At 35.0% G+C, this 22,472-nt stretch overlaps 1 protein-coding gene across 1 annotated transcript in view; it reads right to left on the bottom strand.

The window, feature by feature from the left end:
- Nucleotides 1-9,201, bottom strand: part of LOC109166251 (putative late blight resistance protein homolog R1B-23) — a 33,149-nt gene extending 23,948 nt beyond the window's left edge. Inside the window, exons 1-5 of the mRNA XM_019315174.1 lie at nucleotides 8,494-9,201; nucleotides 7,656-8,391; nucleotides 6,592-7,520; nucleotides 6,247-6,430; nucleotides 5,959-6,137 (exon numbers count right to left, since the gene is read on the bottom strand). Of these exons, the coding sequence (XP_019170719.1) occupies nucleotides 6,305-6,430; nucleotides 6,592-7,520; nucleotides 7,656-8,391; nucleotides 8,494-9,201 (2,499 nt within the window). The 3' untranslated portion in view covers nucleotides 5,959-6,137; nucleotides 6,247-6,304. The remainder of the gene's footprint in view (nucleotides 1-5,958; nucleotides 6,138-6,246; nucleotides 6,431-6,591; nucleotides 7,521-7,655; nucleotides 8,392-8,493) is intronic.
- Nucleotides 9,202-22,472: the final 13,271 nt, after the last annotated feature.

Below are 22,472 nucleotides of genomic sequence, written 5' to 3'. Positions count from 1 at the left end.
TGAGCGTTCAAGACATTGGAATGAATATTTATTAGTCATCCATTTCTTGAGCTTTTTATCTTCAAGATGCAAGAATCTTAGTTGATTGAATCTTTGGCCTTCAACTACTTCCCATACTTCCCCATGAAAAGCATTTTTCAACTTCAACACCTCAAGTCGGGGCAACATGCCAATTATCATTAAATCCTTAAACCATGGTTGGGATTCATTACTACGGGAAACAACAAGTGTCTGCAAGTTTCTATTAGCTAACACAATATAATCTAGACCCTTAAACCATTCTTTTACGGATAGGTATCTCAAAAAAATTAAGTCTTGTAATTGTGTTGGCACTCTTTGGAAAAATGAAGATGGAGCAGAAGCCAAAACTCTTAACAACTTGAAAGGTACAAATATTTCATCATCTTTTTGAAAGAAGAAAATGGAGCGAGGGGTGTTTGAAATGCATATTTGATGTCTGGACCACAATGCATTGTGGACCGCGGTCCAGAATATAATTTGCCCTTGTTTATGGGGTTGGTCAACAAAGAGATATGGTCCGAACAAGAAGAGGTTTGAGCACTTGGCTTTCTTGAACCTGGCACTAAATTAAAAGTGGTCTGTTTGATATGGTCATTTCTGAGTAAGCTTCTTATGATCTATACTTCTAGTGCTTCAGAAAGTTTGTCAGCATTTGTAGAATCAAATATTTAGTTTAAGATCAACTGATATGTTCTGAAACTGTTGTTACAGTCAAAACTAAATAGTTCAAATTTGAGAGATGGACCCAAACAAAGTGTAATCCTTGTGTTATGTTAAAGTTTTGCTTTAAATGATGGGATTCTCAACTTTGGGCCCTGGTTGGAGAACCAGTAACATGTAGATATACCATAATACCCCCTTCTGACTCAAGACTTGAGAATGGGAATGAGGGTCAATTTAGTCTTTTCATCAGTGAATGCCACTATATTCCACACTTTAATTTGCAAAGAGTTCCCTCCCCTACTTTCTTCATTTTGCCATGATCACACTTTCTCCTCTGACCAACTTAAATAACAGAGAGAGTTTCTCAGACCCCTTAGCTTCTTCCCCACAACACTTACCCCATTGCAGATTTCCAGTAGGTGCCGTCAAGGAAGTTTCTGAATTCATGGCCACACAAAAGCTACAAAAAACAGTGTAAGAAACTCTATCTCAACTCTTCTCCTATTCTATGCAACTAAGACCGTGTTGTTTTATAATTCTTTCGTGGTTTCTGGGCATGCATATGTGCATTTGGTTGGGGAGAAGTCGGTAAAGGATCAAGTCCAGCACTATATGGCTAAAGTAAGTGTTGGGAGGAGGCCTGAAGGGCCAAGTCCAACACTCTGCCTCACGAAAATGTGCCAGTAAAGCGCTCGATCCTAACAACACATCTTTAGTCCAAATCTTGTTCAGCTCTAAGTAATTTGCTTTCTGAGACATATATACACACAAAGGGCAATATTGGATTTTCCACTCCAATAAAAGTATGAGTTAAATGTTACATAAAGATGAGATAAACAGAAGAACACCACAAAACTTATTATCTAAACTCTACACACGAAGCAAAAAACACCGGGGGGGGGGGGGGGGGGTCAGTTCAACTGGTTGATGTTGATCCTCCTCTCTTCTATCAATATATTCTTCTTCTTTTTGATATGTTCTATATCAATGGCGATGTGCCAATCTGTAACTACATTCTATATATTTTGTACAATTGGCAAATAAATACCATAAAAAAGCCTTATGGGAACATTATTGGATGCCCTATCCAACTCTCCCATACAACACACAAAAGAATGTGACACAAAAAAAAAAAAAAAAAAAAAAAAAAAAAAAAAAAAAAAAAAAAAAACACAACACTCTAGACACTGTATTAGGCTGGTAAGTTCAGAAAGGATGCAGACTATCTTATCAGATCTTCGAAAAATACTTGGATGCTCCATTGCATTCTAGATTGTGGTCTTTGGGACCAGATCTTCATGCCTCTTTGTAAAAATTCAAGTCATAATGACTGCAATCCAACGGAAAAATGGCTTCTGTGTGAGATCTAAATATGATCTAACTATACAAAGAATAATCTACGAAAAAACTTAACTCGTAGTAGCGATAGCGGAAACATTGTAGATCTCCAGCTAGTTGATATCCTGTTGTGTTGTCTCTTGAACAGTAGATCTGCAGGATAGGGTTAGTCTTTTTGTCTCATACTTGACTCAGAACCCTAGATGATGTATTGGTATTTTCTGAACAGTATGAGTACCATGTAATAATAATATGTCTTGTATTCCATCAATACAAGCTTTATATAGGCATATTGGTGGAATACAGACTTAACCTAATGTCATTACTTAATGGGCCTAGTCCACTTGCACCACATAATTAAGTCCCATATGGGAAAGTCTTACAGTTTCCCACTTGGTGCAAGATTTGTGATAGTGGAATATTTGGTTGTGGTGGTCCCGTGGTTTTTCCCCGTGGTTTTGGGGTTTCCACGTGAATCTTGTGTCCCTTCCGTTGTTATTTATTTTGGGCTATTGTGTTATCTCGTATTTGTGGACCGTGTCAGGGTCTGTGATTTTCATTGTCACAGGAAGTAGGATTTTTCCCAACAATAACGGAAGTCACAAATTATTATAACAATAATAAACCAAAAGTATATGTTATCATTTGTAAATCAAAATCTCAAACCCTAATTGCACTTAATATGATCATATGCATAAAATAATATAAAGAGTATGAAAATACACCAAATATTCATTTATTCATACTTAACCAAATATGGGCAATAACATTAATCATAATTCAAAAACTAAATGAATTATGGAATAAATGTACAGTAATGACAATAGTCAGTTGCCTTAAAAGAAAAATTTCTTATCTAAAGCATCGCCACATAAACATAATTGGAAACAATTCAGGATTCATAAATAAACTATAATAATAATGTTATCATTAAAATATTAATGATAATAAGTAACTTTATAATCACCATTTACATTTAATAATAACAACCAAAGCATGGTAATACATATTCTTAATGTTTCCATTTTCTTAAATAAAGAAATAAAATGTGGCAATTTCAAAATATAGCGGTCAAACTATAACTGTAGCACTAGTTACCAAAAAAAAAAGTAATTATAAAACTTAATGACTAACCTTAATGATGCAAACTGCATCTGCCATAGTGCTAAAATTCTCTCATATTCACCATTAGTAACCTCAATGCAACGTCGAATTGTATATAACAATAACCACCAAATTAAATAGGTAATCTTCCAAACATTACCAAGCAATAATAATTATTATGAAAGGTAATAAACGAGATTAACCCCTAAACTAAGGGGATATTGAATGCCAATCTCATATCACCACACAATAATTAACCAAGACCATAATGTCTTTTTAGGGAGACTAAAATTAGGGTAATAATTAAATTACCATGGTAAAGACAATATACCAACTATATTACTTACTATATTATTAAAAGAATTAATATTATTATTAAGGCCTTGAAAACTATTGATAGATTAAAAAAAAAAACAACTTAAACAATAGTTGTAATTCTTAATGGCCAAAATAACAATTATAATCCTTAAATTCTTAATGGCTCATAAATAGACCGAAGATAATAATTATAGCAATAGCTTAATCACTCAAATTAGACCCATAAATCTCAATGACCCAAGTGAATTATGACATGGATATAAAATGGTCTAGTACTGAAATATATCCAAACATAATATTATTACCAACAATGAATACCATTAACAAAATATGGTAGTCAGTAATAATTAAGACTTAGTGAACATGTTATGCATAATAATCAATATTATTATCATAATAAACATGTTATAAGTCAAATAAAAATGGATATAATTATTATTAAATATCACTCAATAATGGTGGGATCCAAACTTAATGACCCAAGATAGGTCCTAAATAACTTGTTCAAAATAGGTTTTAAAGTTCTAAGTTAGACATAGGACTAAAATATGCTCAAAATTAAATGAGAAACCAAACAAGTTGTCTTAATAGACCATAATGTCAAATATTGGCATAAGGATCCTAAAATTGAATGACATTTAATATAGAGACTATGAGTTAATAATATGTTAATTCAACTTTAATGCATGCTTTTATGAATGTACAATTATAATAAAATAATTTATGAATATACATAGCATGTTTGGATTTTTATTGCCAGAAATTCCTTTTCCAAATTCATCATCAATGTAGGTTGATTGTAATCCCGATTCAATGTCCTGATGCAATGCACATAGCTCGGCTTCGCTCTTTTCTCTATTATCACCAACCCCGTGGGCTAGTAAAGTTGATCCCGTGCTATACTCTGAGCTCCTTGCAGACTCTTCCGATAAAGCAGGTTGCCTGCACAACAATATATTAGGCACTCCCGTTTTTGTGGACAAGCATTCCCAAGTAACATATTTAGCTTGCAAACCAGCTTGGTGGGCGTGAGTGGTTGTGCACTCTCATCTCTTAAGAGAGGTCGGGAGTTCAAACCTCCTCTCGTATGAAAAAATCAATATGGCCAGCACTTTGCCATTTAATTGGGCCGGCCTGGTGCATAAGGAGATTAGTTTGAGTATGGTACGGGTTTAAAGGTGCCTTCTACAGTTAGGGTCTGCTCAAGACACCTCATGATTTGAGCTGAATCTCCATCTCAGAAATTTGGCATTTCGCACATCACCATCTTTTGTATGATTGAGAAATCTTCAAGTACCTGAAAAGATTCTTTTCGTATAAGAAGATCAGATCCACTGATTGAGCCGTTATCATGTGAACAAACAACAACATATAGACAACATAATATAGAGTAATGCAAATCTTCAAGAACGCTCATTTTTCCTGACCTTGCAAGCGTTTTCAAGACTCTGGTTTGTGTTTTCAGAATAGACTTTGAGTGCCAGTGAGCTCAGTAGTTCCGCTTGTTGCATCAATGGGAGTATCTTAGGATCATCCTTCTTAAGAAATATAATGTTCCTTCGGTTTTATTGCTAGAGCCTGCTTGATCCAAAACCGGTGTTAATTATAAAACATAAAGAACTTGTAAAACAGTTGATGGTCTAAATGACTTCTATATAACCTAATGGTGTGTTAAGAGCCAAAGATTGCTTCAGATTATTTACCATTGGCATGCGAATCTTTGGTGTCCTCATCTCGATACATTGCTCCGACAAATTATGGCGTCGTTTTACGTTTAAAAAAATCATTTTCGATTGCCGTTAGTTACGTAAACATATGTTCATAATTTTATAATTTCACATTCTGAATGTATAGGTATGAAGTTATGGATGTGTATTTATGTAATTCTGGATGTATAGTTATGAAGTTATGGATGTGTAGTTATGCATGCAATTCCGAATGTATAGTTATGATGTTATGGATGTGTAGTTATGCAATTCTGAATGTATAGTTATGAAGTTATGGATGTGTAGTTATGCAATTCTGAATGTATAGTTATGAAGTAATTGATGTGTAGTTTGCAATTCTGAATGTATAGTTATGAAGTTATGGATGTGTAGTTATGCAATTCTGAATGTGTAGTTATGAAGTTCTGAATGTGTAGTTATGTAATTATAAATGTATAGTTATAAAGTTATGGATGTATAGTTCAAATTATACACAACATAACGCCGTTAACGACAATCGAAACTATTTTTTTTTTAAGTCAAACGTCAAAACAGCGTCGTTTTTGCAACCGTGTGCACCACACGGTTGCACATCATAACGACTCTATTGCTCCCGGGACTTTTGAGATTTTGACCTATTACTGCAAATGGAGAGTTGACTCCTCCTAAACGCCATAGCATCTGATTTTTCCCCATTGCTAAAACTTTCAGGGGGATCTGGAATTTGACTCCTCCTAAACGCCAAAAACCAAACGTTATTTACTGGAGCATGACCATATAGAGTTGAAGCACACTAAACGAATATTACCTTTGCTTCTTAAGGGGCACTGCAGATTCTGAAATGCTATCACTGTTGAACCAACTTGGAAAGATAACCCTCCTATTATATTAATGGATGAATTACTGTTTTCTTTCGCTAATTCCTCCTCGTTCTTCGCTCTCTTTTTGCAGAGGGTCGTGAACCGATTCTTCACAGCATTATCGGTTCTGCACGAACAGACAAGATTGGATTTAAAGCGCCATTAAAACCATCTAACTCAACGGCATATATAATTAATAATAGATGTTAAGAATATGTAGTTAGTTGGTAACCAACAATTTTTGTGATTCGATCAATTCTATCTTGCATCCATACATTAGCTTAATTGTCATCGTCATTCATCATCTGAAGGTATAAACTCTTGTGTTTGTGTACACTCTGATTCATCATCTGAAAGAATAGACTCTTCTATGTCTGTATATTGTGATTCATCTCCATATTCAGGTCCCACGATTTTGATCTATATATATGAAAAACATAATGCAAATTAAGAATATAATGAAGAAAGTGAAATGAGATATATATTAATGAATTGAAGCTAAGGATGACAAGCCTAAACACATCTAAAGAAAACTATACTATGCAGCTTCATTCTAACGTAAAAATAGCTTCAACTCTAACCTCAAAAGTATGGCGTCTGTAAGATTCGCGTTGGATATCCTCTGCAGAAGTGACAACGGAAGGACAACACTGCTGGAACTCAATTGACTTCAAGGACCAAATATGTTTCATAGTATGAGGGATTTTTTTCAAACAATAACAAAATCTTAGGACTAAGCGCTCAATACAACGAAACGAATCTTCATGAGCTCTCCATTGCTTGAGCGTTTTATCTTCAATAAGCAAGAATTCTAAACTACGAAATCGACTTTCTTCTACTTCCCATACTTTCCCATAAAAGACATTTTTCAACTTGAGAACTCCAAGCTTAGGTAACATGCCAATTACCGTTAAATCCCTCTCCGAAAGGTTAATACCATTCAAGCTCAACTTCCTTAGAAGTGAAGGAAACACAAACGGTTTTGGAAGGGTTAGAACATGGCCTAACAAAACTGAAATTGTTAGCATCTCAAGTCGTTCCAAACATTCAAGATTATCCAAAGTAATTGGATTGCTTCCAGAAACAAAGATTTTCAAATCTTTAATGTTTGGAAACCTGCAATGTACTCCTGTTCTGCAATGCGTTGGACACACCCAAAATAATGTTTGCATATTATCTTTATCCAAGTTTGGAGGATCAATCACATAAGATTTGTCAAGTTCAAGATGTCGTAACTGCGGTAACTCCCAAATTGTTGAAGGCAAATGAATAGTAGGTGTTCCAAGTTGGGATTCTTTACTAGAAACAACAAGTGTCTGCAAGTTTTCATTGTTTGACACTACATACTCAAGACCCTTAAACCATTCTGTAACAGATAGGTATCTCAAAAAAATTAAATCTTGTAAGCGTGATGGAACTCTTTGAAGAAATGAAGATGGAACAAAAGTCAAAACTCTTAGCAACTTGAAAGACACATATATTTCAACATCTTCTTGAAAGAAAAAAATGGAGCGAGGGTTGTTTGTTCTTAACAACACATAATAGTCAAATTTATGTGTGTATAAGCTTAACCAGCGGCATGAATTAGCAAACATGCCAAATGACCCTCGTGGAAATTGCAGAGTATTTAAAGCACAAAAAATGCCCTCTTTATAAGCACAATTCTTATTTTTTATAGAAGTACTCCAATTGTCAATTAGAATAAGACTTCTATCAATAAGCTCTTTTAAATACTCATAAGCTTGCTTTTCTAACTCCTTATACCCCAATGGCTTAATAAATCCCTCAGCAATCCATAACCTAATTATTAGTTTCACTTTGATTGCACTACGTTTTGGAAAGACTGCAAAATATAAAAAGCAAACTTTTAAATGTTCTGGCAATTGATTGTAGGTGAGGGTGAGTGCCCTTCTATCTAGAACTCCAAGCAACTCTATTTCCTTTTCAACCTTCTTCCATTCTTCTTGTATGTTGCCACACTTAGATAGACGCTTTGCAACTACAAGTATTGAGTGCGGCAATCCTTCACATATCTCTACAACTTGGCTCCTAATTTTTTTAAATTTAGATGCCATATGTCGTTCTATAAAAGAGTTATTGCAAAACAATTCCCAACTTTCTTCTGGATTTAGCAAAGACATGTGATGGACATAGTAATTTTTGGAGTAATATTTCTCACCGAAATCCCTTCTTAAAAGCGTTGTGCGCACTACGCGACTTGAATTATCTTCTTCAGCAGGAAGACATCTTCTTATATCATACCAAGCTTGAGTGTTGCATAAGTTATCCACAACAATTAGAAACCTCTTACCTCTCAAGAAGTTGTATACCTGTGTAGCTACTACATCATCATCATCATCATCATCATCATCATCATCATCATCATCATCATCATCATCATCATCGTCATCGTCATCGTCATCGTCATCTTCGTCGTCATCGTCATCGTCATCGTCATCGTCATCATCATCATCAATGTTTTCCTCCTTTGTTAGTGTCCAAAGAAGGTCGTGTAGCATTTGGGTCTTGTTGTATTCCCGAGACATGGTAACCCAACCTCGTACATCAAAGCGGGATGCAACCTTTGGATCATTATAGACACTTGTAGCTAAAGTTGTTTTTCCTATACCGGTCATACCAACAATTGTGATTACTTTGAACGAAGTCAACAACTGACCATAACATCCAAACTCGTGAACATTGGGGATGAGTTTATCAACTATCAGCATATGATCACCGCGACGACCCACCATTGTGCCCCCCTCAAGCATCACCGGAGAATGTTTTATCCAAGGAATCACTGCTCCTTCACTTCCATTCTTCACTGCTTCTTTGCTTATGCTGCTGCTGCTAAGTTTCAGCAACTCTGCTGCTTTTTCTGTAGCTTCTCGGAAGATCTTCTGTAGTTTCTGAGAAGCATTTTGTTGATCCTCTGCGTTCTTGGCCAGAAGAAAGTTGCTGAATTGTATTTCGATATGATCTTCGGCTTCCAGTGCAAAGTCTCTGATCTTCATCTCCAAATCTCTGGTTGCAGATTTCTCTTGCACAAAAGCTTGCAAAGATGAAATCTTTTCAAACAAAGAATTGATACATATGGATGCTGCATCACTAAGATCAACCCTTGGAGGATTGGGTTGCAGAAACTCCAGCTCCAATGTTGCACCAAGAGAAGTCAACGCAACAGAGGCCATCTCTCTCTCTCTCTTTCAAATTATTCAGATCTGCAAGCTTGTTTAGTTTTGTCAATGAATGAGTATTGAGTGGGTGTGCCCACAACCCTCCAAACATTGCATATAAAAAGAAGATGAAGGTGGTCTGATCTGCTTGTCAAAAAATTGTTTTAATTTCTCTCTCATCTGTAAAACTTTGTCTCCACCAATGCTGCACATTCAAGTATTATTAATATATATTATCAATGTCCACCACCTATAGCTACCTTGCACAATATTAAGGTTATCAAAATATATTATTCTTCACATCTGATGATAGGTTATAGGACAATTCTGTTGGAGATAATGAACCAAAATCGATTTAATATCTCAAAAATAATATTTATATATACACACACAAGTATATAAAATATTATTGGATATTTATCCGAAATATATATATACACACAAATATATATAAAACGAACTCAAAGGTTATATATACATGTATATCTACGAAAAAGATATACCAATATATATCAACCAAAATTGGAACTAATAATCCTCAGATTATAAGTCCAATCCAACGAATATATCACAAGATGGAGAACGGATTTTTGCTTAAAAGCATAATCCAAAACAAGAAAGAAGGAGAAGGAAGAAAGAGCAGTACTAGTTAGGCAAAGTGTCTGTCTTTCCTTAAAACCTTAAATTGATATTTAATCTGAAATTAAAATCAGATAAAAACTGTTGTAACAGCTGACCATTAACCTTGCGAATTAATCCTGAATTAAATCTCGTAACGGTCCAGGAGAAAGCAAACTGGTTCTGGGAACCACACTGTTTTCGGGCTCAAAAGCCGAAATCCGAAACATCACCGTGTCTCCATGTTTCGGCCACTAAGGCCGAACCCAGTGGCATGGCAAGGCCAGCCAATTTCCAAATTTCCGGGCACGATGGCCGAACCCAGTGGCATGGCAAGGCCAGCCAATTTCCAAATTTCCGGACAACATTCGTGCCCGCAGGTGCCGGTGCACACGAGACGAGATCGGGCTTGAATCAAGCCTTTCCTATCTCGTTTCTAGTTGGAAACAACTGTGTTCAACGGTCGATCCCTGCATAGGATAGGTAGGGATCACTATACCCTTTGAACCTTCCCTTGTAAAGACATGTTTACTCTACTGGCTGTACGGTAGAACGCGATGTCTTTGAACCGACTGCCGTTTGTGTAGACGATGACATATCTCACACAGGATCCTCCCAACCATGCTCTGTTCTCATGAGTGTGCCCATTTTGGTCGTGGGTCACCGTCCTGGTTCTGCAAGAGTTTGTGAAGAATTGTGCCCATCAATTCTCCTTTGAAGTGACCCTCACTTCTCTCTCACATAGGTGATTCTTTTCCGAGTATCCCGCATACTCACATATGTCAACCGACATTCGAATCATTAAAGCATCAACATGCTAGCCTCGTGCGGGAGTCACTGTTTCTAACGAGGAGTGGTAGGGAGTCCGAGACCACCACAGTGACACGCTCCGTTCCATAATTTAGTTGTCCCATTGAACCTAGGTGCTAGCTAGGTTGGGTATCCACTATAGAACTTTTAGTCCAAGGGCTTTAGACCCATTCCTCGTTCCAACTTCTCCACAACTATTTGCTTACCCTCGGGTTAGCGAGTTAGCGGCCGCTACGTTATCTTTCGACATCACGTAGTCAATAGAGATAACCCCCGTTGTGAGACATTGTTTAATGGTATTATGTCTATGACTTATAAGTCTAGACTTACCATTCCACATCTAACTCTGTACTTAACCAATTTTGGCTTGACTATCGCAACGCACACAAATTGGAGGTACGAGTTTATATCTAGGAACATTCCCGAAAAAATGGCACAGCCATTCGGCCTACTCGTTCGCGACACGAGTTTAAGGCTCTCAGCTTAGATCCCGTCGGATCTTAGCTATCACAAATCATTTTGAGAATTTTCATCCAACCGACTGCACTGGCCTACGTAAAGACGTAGCCTTTGATGGACTTAGCGTCCTTTGATATCCGTGCTATACTTTCCAAGTACGGCTAGATATCCCATGTTGTGCAGTCCAAAGTCACGAGCATACCTTAAGTATCTCATAACCCTCACTATTGCGTAACACTAGGGTTACTCGAATGTCTACCAAGTTCGTTAACCGCAAAGGTAATATCTGGCCTAGTACAACCCGTTTGATACAATTAAACTACCAATAATCTGAATGTGTTGTCCACGAGAAGTACAATCTTTGTGATCATTGGCTAGTTGTACGTTAGTATCTAACGGTGTCCAAGCCACTTGATTATCATCCTTTACAAGGATTCAATCAACACGATGAGATTGGCTTACCACGAGTCTCACGATTTTAATCTCGAAGATTAAATCTGCCAAACTCACACCTCTCATGTCAAATTTCAATTTTAACATGTTTCTGGTAGAATTGATCATTTGATCGTTACTACCCACGATGATTTTATCGTGTATAAACAAACAGTGATATCACCGTCTATCGTATACGTTACGTAGAGCCACTAGTCACTTTTATTTATACTAAACTCGTTGGTTATCATTGCATGATCAAAACCTCACATGCCAAATACTAAGACAATTGTTTCGAACAATACAATGATCTCACCAATTACACACTTTCTTTTCACATCGTGGAACCACAAACCCTCAGGTCGTTCCATGTTTACTAAGAAAGCGAGACATCCATTTTGATGAACTTCCAAGTCTCGCTAAACGGCTTTGGCAAGTATCATTCTAATGGATTCCATTCTCATCACACGAGAATGTATATCGACGTAACCATGGCACTCGCGTTGCATGCAATCTATAATTACAAGCCCGGCCATTTACTTCAATATAACCAACCGGTTTTATCTTCCGACTGATGATCCGTTTAGGATCGAGAGGTTTTACACCTGAAGGAAGAATAACCAGTTCCAAGTATGATTCTTTAAGATAGAATCTACTTCACTCTCGGTAGCCTCTCTCGGGTTGGTCCATCTGTAGAAGTCACCACTTCTACATATGTTCGAGGCTCATTTTCTAACAACCATGTCAGAAAATTCAATTTATTTCCTAGTAAACAAGTTAGACTGTGCGCATCACATTCTAACATGTCCGTCAGAAAATCTGGACCAAAGGATTTTTCAATCCTAGCTCTCTTGCTACGTCTAGCTTTGAGCTCGGGTTCTCTTTCATACCCTTCAACCATAGCTACGTCGAAATTTCATTTCAACGTGCTAGGTATTGAACCTTCATAGAGATATATCTTCTAAAGAACAATAAATTTCTTGATTCAATTTATCGTGTTCTTATGTACATCCAAACTATAGGACTCGTGTACTAAGAACCAATACACACCTTTGGCAAGACACCCCCACATTTCGGGCATTAGTAGGAAACTTCCTACGTACCCACAATTCGTAAGAATTTCATGCAGGTAACCTTATTTAAAAGGTATTTACTTGTCCAAAGTATTGTCTCACCCCACATACTTTGAGGTAGACCCGAACTTATCAACGTCTTGATATTTATGTTCGGCAACAACGTTCAATTGAGGTGAATACCGTACCGTACTCTTGAGTACAATACTAACGCTTGCGCCGAAATCACCAAAAGGTGTTTCACGTTCACCACATCGATCGTTCATAACCGCATTAATCCACAATTAATTTGGTTATCCTTTTATTCTTATAAAGAATAAACATGTGCTACACGTTAGCACATCTCGTAGGTGCGAACATATCAGCACTTACGAATCCATTCGGTTTTGACCGAAAGGCCACAAACCCGAATCAGTGCTTCCGACATTGAAGCACGAGTCAGTGCTTAGTAGTGAAGCACGAAACATGCTACACAAAGCACGAATCATTGCTGCCAAACTAGCGCACCGATTCCAAAGCAATCTCTATTGCTTTAAATTATAAACTCACAGCAACGTTCGGTTGCTTAATTTATAATTTCAGTGCTGCTTAGCACTAGGATTATTAGTTAATTACACAATTAACCAAACCTCCTTTCGTGCTAATCACATAGCACTTTTACAACGCTAAATTTAATTAGCCACATACGAAAGGTTTAAGCTAAGTAAATTAGCATTAAGACCAATCATAATCTAGCACCTTTATTGATATTACCAAAGCACCAAATGCTTAAGTTTTCAACACCTAAAGGTGCAGCCACCAAGTGGCCGAAAGTGCCTAATTAGGCACTCTACCTAGTGCTTAATAGCACTGTTACAGTGTTTTAATTTGCACTTAAAAGTGCCAAATTAAATTTCACTTTCCATTAGTGCTACAAAAGCACTATTCACCAAAACACAATTTGTCTCAAATTAAATATACTAGTATAATTTGGAATTTTTGATCAAGTTAATTATAACACAATTAACGAGAACAAATCAACCAAATTTTCCGACTAGTTGAATCAAGCTTATATAATCGTTCTCAGAACATTAATTAAAATATTCAACAATTGAGCTGTGACGCTCACGATTATATAGCTATCCCAATTTTTGACAAATTGATCATTGAAATCCTTATGGTTCTACATGAACCAGAACCAAAGTTCTCTACGGGATTTCAAGCATGTGACACGCTTGTTACATTTCGTTCCGGCCGTTAAGCCATTTTAGCATTTTCCACATAATGCTCCGTGATGCACCACGCACCCTTATTGAATCTTATATATATTAATTAAAAATATCACACAAGAATATTTTAAAATATACAGAGTTCAATATACACAAATGGAACAATTCATTTTATTCAACAATAAAATGTTCACAAGGATACTACAACATTTATTCAAAATAAATAAATAGGAAAATTACATTGGAAACAAATTCCTATCTCGAGTAGTCCTTCAACCCGTGTGCCTTGTTCCATTTTCCAACCGTCCACTCCACGAAGGGTGGTCCATAGCGCCGGTTGTGATCTCACTCGTCCAACCACCCACATGTTTTAACCATAGCGAAATATCACCGTGTCTCCATGTTTCGGCCACTAAGGCCGAAGGGTGGTCCATAGCACCGGTTGTGATCTCACTCGTCCAACCACCCACATGTTGTCTCCATGTTTCGGCCACTAAGGCCCTCCGGTTGTGATCTCACTCGTCCAACCACCCACATGTTGTCTCCATGTTTGGCCGAACTATCTCACATGTTGTCTCCATGTTTGGCCGAAACTTGCCCACAAGGCCGCCGATCTCACTCGTCCAACCACCCACATGTTGTCTCCATGTTTGGCCGAAACTATCTCACATGTTGTCTCCATGTTTGGCCGAAACTTGCCCACAAGGCCGCCAATTTCCAAATTTGCCGGCTATTTGCACCACCAATCCTCATCAACTCCACTATCACCTCATATCCTCATCTGCCGCCCCCTTAACAACTTACACGTGCCGTGACCAACATGGTTGTGAATTATGAGTGGTCTGGTGGGTTGGAGCACGCATATACCAAGCTTGAGGTTGCATGTTTGATTCTCACAAGCTGCAAAATGGTTGTTTTTCTTTAGATTAGATTCCGGCAGAAGAATAAGGCAACCAAAGATTTTTTTTTTTTTTTTTTTTTTTTTAGAAGAGTCAACCAAAGATTTTCTTTCATTGTTTTGGCTGATTAAGGGACAGCCAAATAATTGTTTAATCCCCTAATCCTCTACTTTTGGCAGCTTCCAAGGGGAAACAAACAAAAACTTCCTCACTAATTACATAAAATAAGGAATAAGTGGGGTAGTAGAACAAAAACTTCTTCACTAATTACATAAAATAAGGAATAAGTGGGGGAGTAGTTGTTGACTTGTTGGATATATGGTTATGAAGATTTTTAAGTCTTCAAATGGAAGGAGGGGGAAGGAAAGGAAATGGTAGATGGTACGGTTGTTATACCGTGGACAATGGTCGAAAATGACATTTTTTAAGTAAAGAAATGGTAGTTGTTAAATTTTAACTAAATAAAACTACCGTGTATCTAAAATGTAACGGAATAACTTGTTTAACATATTGTGTTTATATGTTCGATCAAATGAAACTATAATTGAGTTTTTCACTCCAAAGTATTAGTTAAATGTTACATAAAGATGAGAGAATCAGAAGAATACCACAAAACTTATTATCTAAACTCTGCACACGAAGCAAAAACGTTAGGGAGGGAGGAGTCAATTCAACTGGTTGATGTATGGTCCTATAATGGGAATAAAGGTTTTAAAAATTTTGCATATGTTTGGTAGTGAGATGAAATTGCAATGATTACTAATATTTTTGTTTGGTGATGTATGGTCCTATAATGGGAATAAAGGTTTTAAAAATTTAAAAATAAAAAAATCAAGACAATTTATTCTAATATAAAAACATTCAAAGCACCAATATGAACAAAAAATAAAATATAAACAAAAATTTAAAAGCACATACTAATCTAAACTTAAAAATCTAATTATCAATTAGTAGGGAGAATAATAGAATGAATCTCTTAATTTATTAGGGAACGCCGAATGAATTTTCTAATTAAGGGGGTAATTAAATTCTATTATTTCACTGTTAGAAATTATGGAATTTTCGACCACTTGACAGTGATTTTAAATCAAGTCGAAAGCCTTGTTCCGACCACTTTTGGTATCCGGAAAACCTTTGTTGCTATTTCTGACCACTTTTTGCTTTCGATTGATTTAAGATCACTTTCAGGTAATCGAAAATTCCATATTTCCAGCCGTGTTTTTTTGAAGACTAATCAAATTCTATTATAGTGTTCTAGAAATCTATTTGGACTTTAATTCCAATTCTTAATAACTAAATTCATGAACCAAACACTCTCTATGTGTTTGCATTACATATTTTATCATTAAAGATGTAATTCTATTATTCAATTAAATATTTATAAGTTAATAATATTGTTTCCCGTTTTCCAAAATTTTCCCTGTCGGCTTTATATCATTTTCTATTTTCTATTTATAAATTCATTGGACCCCCAACACTGGTCAATAATTGGGGCTAGTATAAGTATTAGTACCAATCATACCCACTTGGCCACTTGAAATAGTACTAGTAATTAGGTATATATATTAAATAATAAATTTCTTAAAGAATAGTCTGTTGGAAGAAAGCTCGCAAGAATATATAATTAGCACAATAAAAATAAATAAACAACATCAAGAAGAACACCAATATTTTTTACGTGGAAAAATCTCCTCAAGATAAGGAGTAAAAAACCACGGGCACATCCACTATATAGATAAAGGGTACAACAGAGGAGACTTCTCTAATTCAACGATTAGAGGCAACACAATACAAGAGAAAAATAATTTATACGAAATTCACCAACTTCTTTCAGCTAATTTTTCTCACACAATTTTTATTCAACGATTAGAGGCAACACAATACAAGAGAAAATAACATACTCCGATGCACAATAATTTATACGAAATCCACCAACTTCTTCTTGGCTAATTTTTCTCGGCTTTACAAAGCCAAATCTTTTGTCTTTTCATTTGCCCTCTTTAATCTCATATTAAGTGGAGAACCACTCTCTCATCCATGGCCTTTATATAGGCTTTCTCATCCATGGCCTTTATATAGGCTTTACAAAGCCAACTCTTTTATCTTTTCATTTGCCCAACTCTTTTATCTTTTCATTTGCCCTCTTAAGTGGAGAACCACTCTCTCATCCATGGCCCTATATAAGGTAGCCAAATCCATGGCCTTTATATAGGCTTTACAAAGCCAACTCTTTCACTACAAGAAAAATGCACATAGACAACACTAGAAAGACAACAGTTTTTAAGAAAAGTGTTGTCTTTTGTATAAAAGACAACAGTTTGGTCCAAAACCGTTGTCTTTGATGCAACACTTTTGTCAAAGACAACAGTTTTTACTTAACCGTTGTTATAAGTGTGTTGTCTTTGTGCATTTTGTGAAAAGACAACACCACAACGACAACGGTTTTTTAAAACCGTTGTCTATGTGCGTTTTTTTTTTAAAGACAACGGTTTTTTTAACCGTTGTCGTTGGTGTGTTGTCTTTAAGCGCACTAGAATACACAACACTAGAAAGACAACGGTTTTTTAAAACCATTGTCTTTGTGCGTTCTTTTTTTTAAAAAAGACAACGGTTTTATTTAACCGTTGTCGTTGATGTGTTGTCTTTAAGCGCACTAGAATACACAACACTACAAAGACAACGGTTTTTTAAAACCGTTGTCTTTGCGCATTATTATTTTATAAAAGACAACGGTTTTATTTAACCGTTGTCATTTATGTGTTGTTTTTAATAGCACTTGAATACACAACACTACAACGACAACGGTTTTATATAGCCGTTGTCGTTGGCGCATCATTATTTATAAAAGACAACAGCTGTATAAAATATAAAAAACAAGGATGTTAACAACAAGAATCGAACCTATGACCTCAAACATAACAATTAAGGTTTAACCAACTAAGCAATACAAACTCTTTTGTACCAAAGTGCAACATCTGGTATATAACTGGGTTACTTATGTGTTGTCTGTGAAAACCAAGACAACGATTTTATAAAATAAATTAAGGATGCCTCTTGGAAGAATAGAACTCGAGACTTCTAACATAATAAACTAAATTAAACCCACCAAGCCACACCCAACACTTATATACTTAAGTGCAACATCTAATATATAACGAGTTTGGTTCTATGTTGTCTCTGAGAACCAAGACAATGATTGTATAATATATAAGTTAAAGATGCCACCAAGAAAGATAGAACCCATGACCTCTATCATAACAAACAACACTAAACCCACCAAGCTACACCAGCTCTTGTTTACTAAAGTGTTACACCTTATCTTTTACCTATAATTTGGACCTTCATTGTTTTTGTTACGAGATGAAAATAGATGTTTAGAAGATCTAGAACAAAAATAAAAATGTAATTAAAATTTTTTTGTCCAAATATAATGCATAAAAATTTAACAAAGAAATAATACAATTCAAAAGTTAATTTAATAGTTCTATTTTCGTTCATATTTAAATATAAAATTATTCACCAAAATTTCAATGTCAATTCATTAAAGTTTTATTTTCAATTCATTAAATTACATGCCATAGAACGGCCCTGTGCGGTGCGGTGTGGTGTTCATAATGGTGCGGTATGGTGTGGAAGGGTTAAGGGCGGTATGTTTGAACTCTATATTCACAATTACAGAACTCTATGTTCAAATTATGAATCTACTGTATAGAAATTATGAATCTACTGTATTTAAATTATGAATCTACGATTTAGAAATTATGAATCTAGAGTAAAGATTTTATAAATCTACAGTATAAAATTTATGAATCTACAGTATAAAAATCTATGAATCTCGCGTTCTGTACCTATAGGTGACAGTTCACTTTTAGTTTTTTTTTTATTTATTTATTTATTTATTTTTTTAATTTTTTTTTTATAAAAACATTCATTTTTGGTCCTAATATTATTGTGACCCGCTCCCAACAGCCTTGGCATGCACTTTGGGCTTTATATGTTCTACTTTAGGCCTAGCACCCCGGGTAATAAAGTTACTATTTTCTTACTTCTCGTTTTGTACCTATATACCTGGTACTATTTTGGGCCTAGTACCCCCGGTAATAAAACGACTAAATTCTTACCCCCGTTCTGTACCTATATACCTAGTTTATGGTGGACCCGTTCTCGATAAAACCGTGAATATACTTATTTAATTTGGAAAAAAATAAAGACTTAATATAAAATAAAAATAAAACTTTTGTCATTTTGCTTATTATATTAGATATATATGTTATTTTTTTTTAAATAAAACTCAAAATAATTTTGACTTTAGATATATATTAGATATATATGTTATTCTTAAAATTTTAACTTTCAAGACTTGCACACTTCGCAAAAAATCTCCCTCCCTCTCAAATAAAATAATTCAATTCCCTCCTTGCAAAACAAATTAAAACACTTATGCCAAAAAACTTAATATTCATTCGTGAATTCTATCGCCGCCAATCCCGAAGTCGAAGTCGAACAAAACTACAATCGCCATAATCATGCCGTCGTCGCCTCCAACGTCCGCCGCCGTCGCTGCCTCCAATGTCCGCCGCCGTTGCAGCCTCATCCATGCTCAACTCGTCACCTTCTCCGTCTCTGCTCGCTACTGGTTTGTTGTACTACTCAAATGTTAAACTCTAATCCCAAAATTCCTTATTCTATTTATCCGTATATCACTACAAGAAAAACACTTTTTAGTGAAAAAAAAATTAGTGACGGGTGGAAAAACCCCTCACTAAATGTATTATTTGCATAGTTTTTGTGAGGGTTAAAAATTACTCTAACTAAAGGTTTATGATCTAGTGACGAAATTTTACTTTTATACTTATTTTAAAAGTATACTCTCGCTATTGGTACGAAAGATGTTGTTACTCTCGCTATTGATGTCTGTAAATTATTTCCCACCAAAACTTTAATTTGTTTTTTGGCGCCAAATTAATTATTATTTATATTTTATTATAATTAGTCAAAATTTGTAATTTGCATAATGTTTATATTTGGTATAAATTACACACACATATATATTCCTACAAAATTTATAAACGTAACTAAATTATTTTATAAATTATTATCTTCTAATTAATAGTATATTTTAATACTAAAAGTGTTATGTATTAAATTTAAATTTAACTCAAAATTAAAAAGAATTGGATAAAAGATTATAATTTATACCAAATATGAACTTGGCGGTAATGGTTTTGGGTTGCCCGCTTTAGTCAAAATTGGCCTTCAATTTGGCCAAAATACTTCACCTATCCACAAACAGTATGTTATCTTATTTCGTTTATTTGGAGTGCTTATTTCCTAGACCCTAGTGCTTATGTATGATTTGATCATTAGAATGTTGTGATCATTTAGACTTGAATTGGTTTGTGGAATTGTTTTTTGTAGTATTATGACTTGGATGATAATTAGAATTGGTCATGGAAGTATTTAGACTTGTTATTTTGAACCTTATTAGCTTGTGCAAAATTATGTAACTACACTTGGCCATGGTGAATGGATAAATTGATTTTTTTATATGATTAAAATTTAAGCAGGTTAAAAACGGTTAAAAATTGTTGAGATAACGGTTTTTAACCGTTGTCTATTTTACAATAGATAACAGTTTATGGGCGTGACTTTTAACAACAGCGATTTCAACAACACACAATAGACAACAGTTTATAACTGTTGTCTTTTAAAGAAAAGACAACAGTTAAAAACCGTTGTCTATGTGCATCACTTTTAACAACACCGGTTTTAACAACATTGAATTGACAACGGGTCAAAAACCGTTGTCTTTGGAAGAAATGACAACGGTTTAAAACCGTTGTCTATGTGCGTGACTTTTAACAACACCGGTTTCAACAACACTTAATAGACAACGGTTAAAAAACCGTTGTTGTTTCTAGAAAAGACAACGGTTATTAACCGTTGTCTATGTGCGTGACATACAACAACACTGGCTTCAACAACACTTAATAGACAACGGTTAAAAAACCGTTGTTGTTTCTAAAAAAAGACAACGGTTATTAACCGTTGTCTATGTGCGTGACATACAACAACACCGGCTTCAAAAACACTTAATAGACAACGGTTAAAAAACTGTTGTTGTTTCTAGAAAAGACAACGGTTATTAACCGTTGTCTATGTGCGTGACATACAACAACACCGGCTTCAACAACACTTAATAGACAACGGTTAAAAAACCGTTGTTGTTTCTAGAAAAGACAACGGTTATTAACCGTTGTCTATGTGTGTGACTTACAACAACACCGGCTTCAACAACATTTAATAGACAACGGTTAAAAAACCGTTGTTGTTTCTAGAAAAGACAACGGTTAAAAAACCGTTGTCTATGCGCGAGACTTACAACAACACCGGCTTCAACAACAGAAACAACACCGGCTTCAACAACAGAAATTATACCCCTACGACAAATAACCGTTGTCTATGTGCATTTTTCTTGTAGTGTTTTATCTTTTCATTTGCCCTCTTTAATCTCACATTAAGTGGGCTTTACAAAGCCAACTCTTTTATCTTTTCATTTGCCCTCTTTAATCTCACATTAAGTGGAGAACCTACTGAAACACAAAAAACCAATAACGCCTCCACGGAGGCTTGAACTCACAACTTTCCAAATAGAAATCCAACCCAGGTACCATTAGACCACATAGTCTTGGTTTTAAATTTTAGTGTTATTAGTAGGGATTTATAACGATCGCTAAAATATATTTTTATTTTCTTTTTGTATTTTCTCATTTAATAGTGATTGCTACTAAAATTTGTAATTGTCATTTAATTACTTTTTGTTGTAAACCTCTACTTTCATATGTGCATTGCAAACATAAGTAAATATACACATTTAATTTAGAGTAAATCAAATGTAACTTGTATTTCGAAATACTAATGTTTAACATTGTTCATGGAAGTTTACATATTAAAAGAAAATCAATTCTACATATTAAAAAAAACAATTGTAAATAATACTTGTCAAATAATAACATACAACAATATTCAAGCACAATAGTCTATGTATTAATTAAATTTCATTTATAACTAAAAAGTATGCGTTATATGAAAAATATAATGCAACATTGTATTTCATTCAACGTGACAATATCATGTAGGAGATTTCCCCTTTTCTTTAAAATAAAAATTTCTTTCCACTCCCTGGTAAAGATTGATGACCACTTTCTTCATCTGATACCTACATTACAAAATGTAATTTACAAATCCATTAACAAAGAGGAAATTCAAAAAAGCAAAAGCAATTCATAATATGTATTTTTAAAAATAGAAAGATGGTGACCACATACCATAAAATAAAATATATATTAATAGCATACAAGTGAATCTTACTAAGTTTTATAAGTTACCCTTTTTCAATTATACCTTAAGCCCTCTATAAGTATAAATGCTGGAAAGCTAGATACGATATCAGTAAGGAAAGAACGACCCCCTCCTTTGTCCCCCTGCCAAGCGCAATAAAGAGGAATTGAACATCGATATAAACAAATTAGAATGCTAATGAAGTCAGCAAATGAATTTTACTAACCTTAAGTTTGAAACTTGATAAGAGGACCAAATTACCACTTGTTGTATTGCCACTTGTTGAGTTCAATTTCCATGCAATGCAGCAAGACAATTGATTTTGCTAATTCTTAACTGTTATTCTTTTCCTTCTATTTTCCATCCCCTCTAAAAATGTTAGGGGAATAAGATTTATTTTGTGAAACAAGATTAGCAGTAGTAACTTTAGAATTTGAAATTTCTCA

The sequence above is a fragment of the Ipomoea nil genome, unplaced genomic scaffold (genome assembly GCF_001879475.1).
Source record: "Ipomoea nil cultivar Tokyo-kokei standard unplaced genomic scaffold, Asagao_1.1 scaffold3087, whole genome shotgun sequence".
Taxonomy (NCBI): domain Eukaryota; kingdom Viridiplantae; phylum Streptophyta; class Magnoliopsida; order Solanales; family Convolvulaceae; genus Ipomoea; species Ipomoea nil.
The sequence above is the reverse complement of the archived record's forward strand: the minus strand, read 5'-3'. Positions and strand labels throughout refer to the sequence as shown.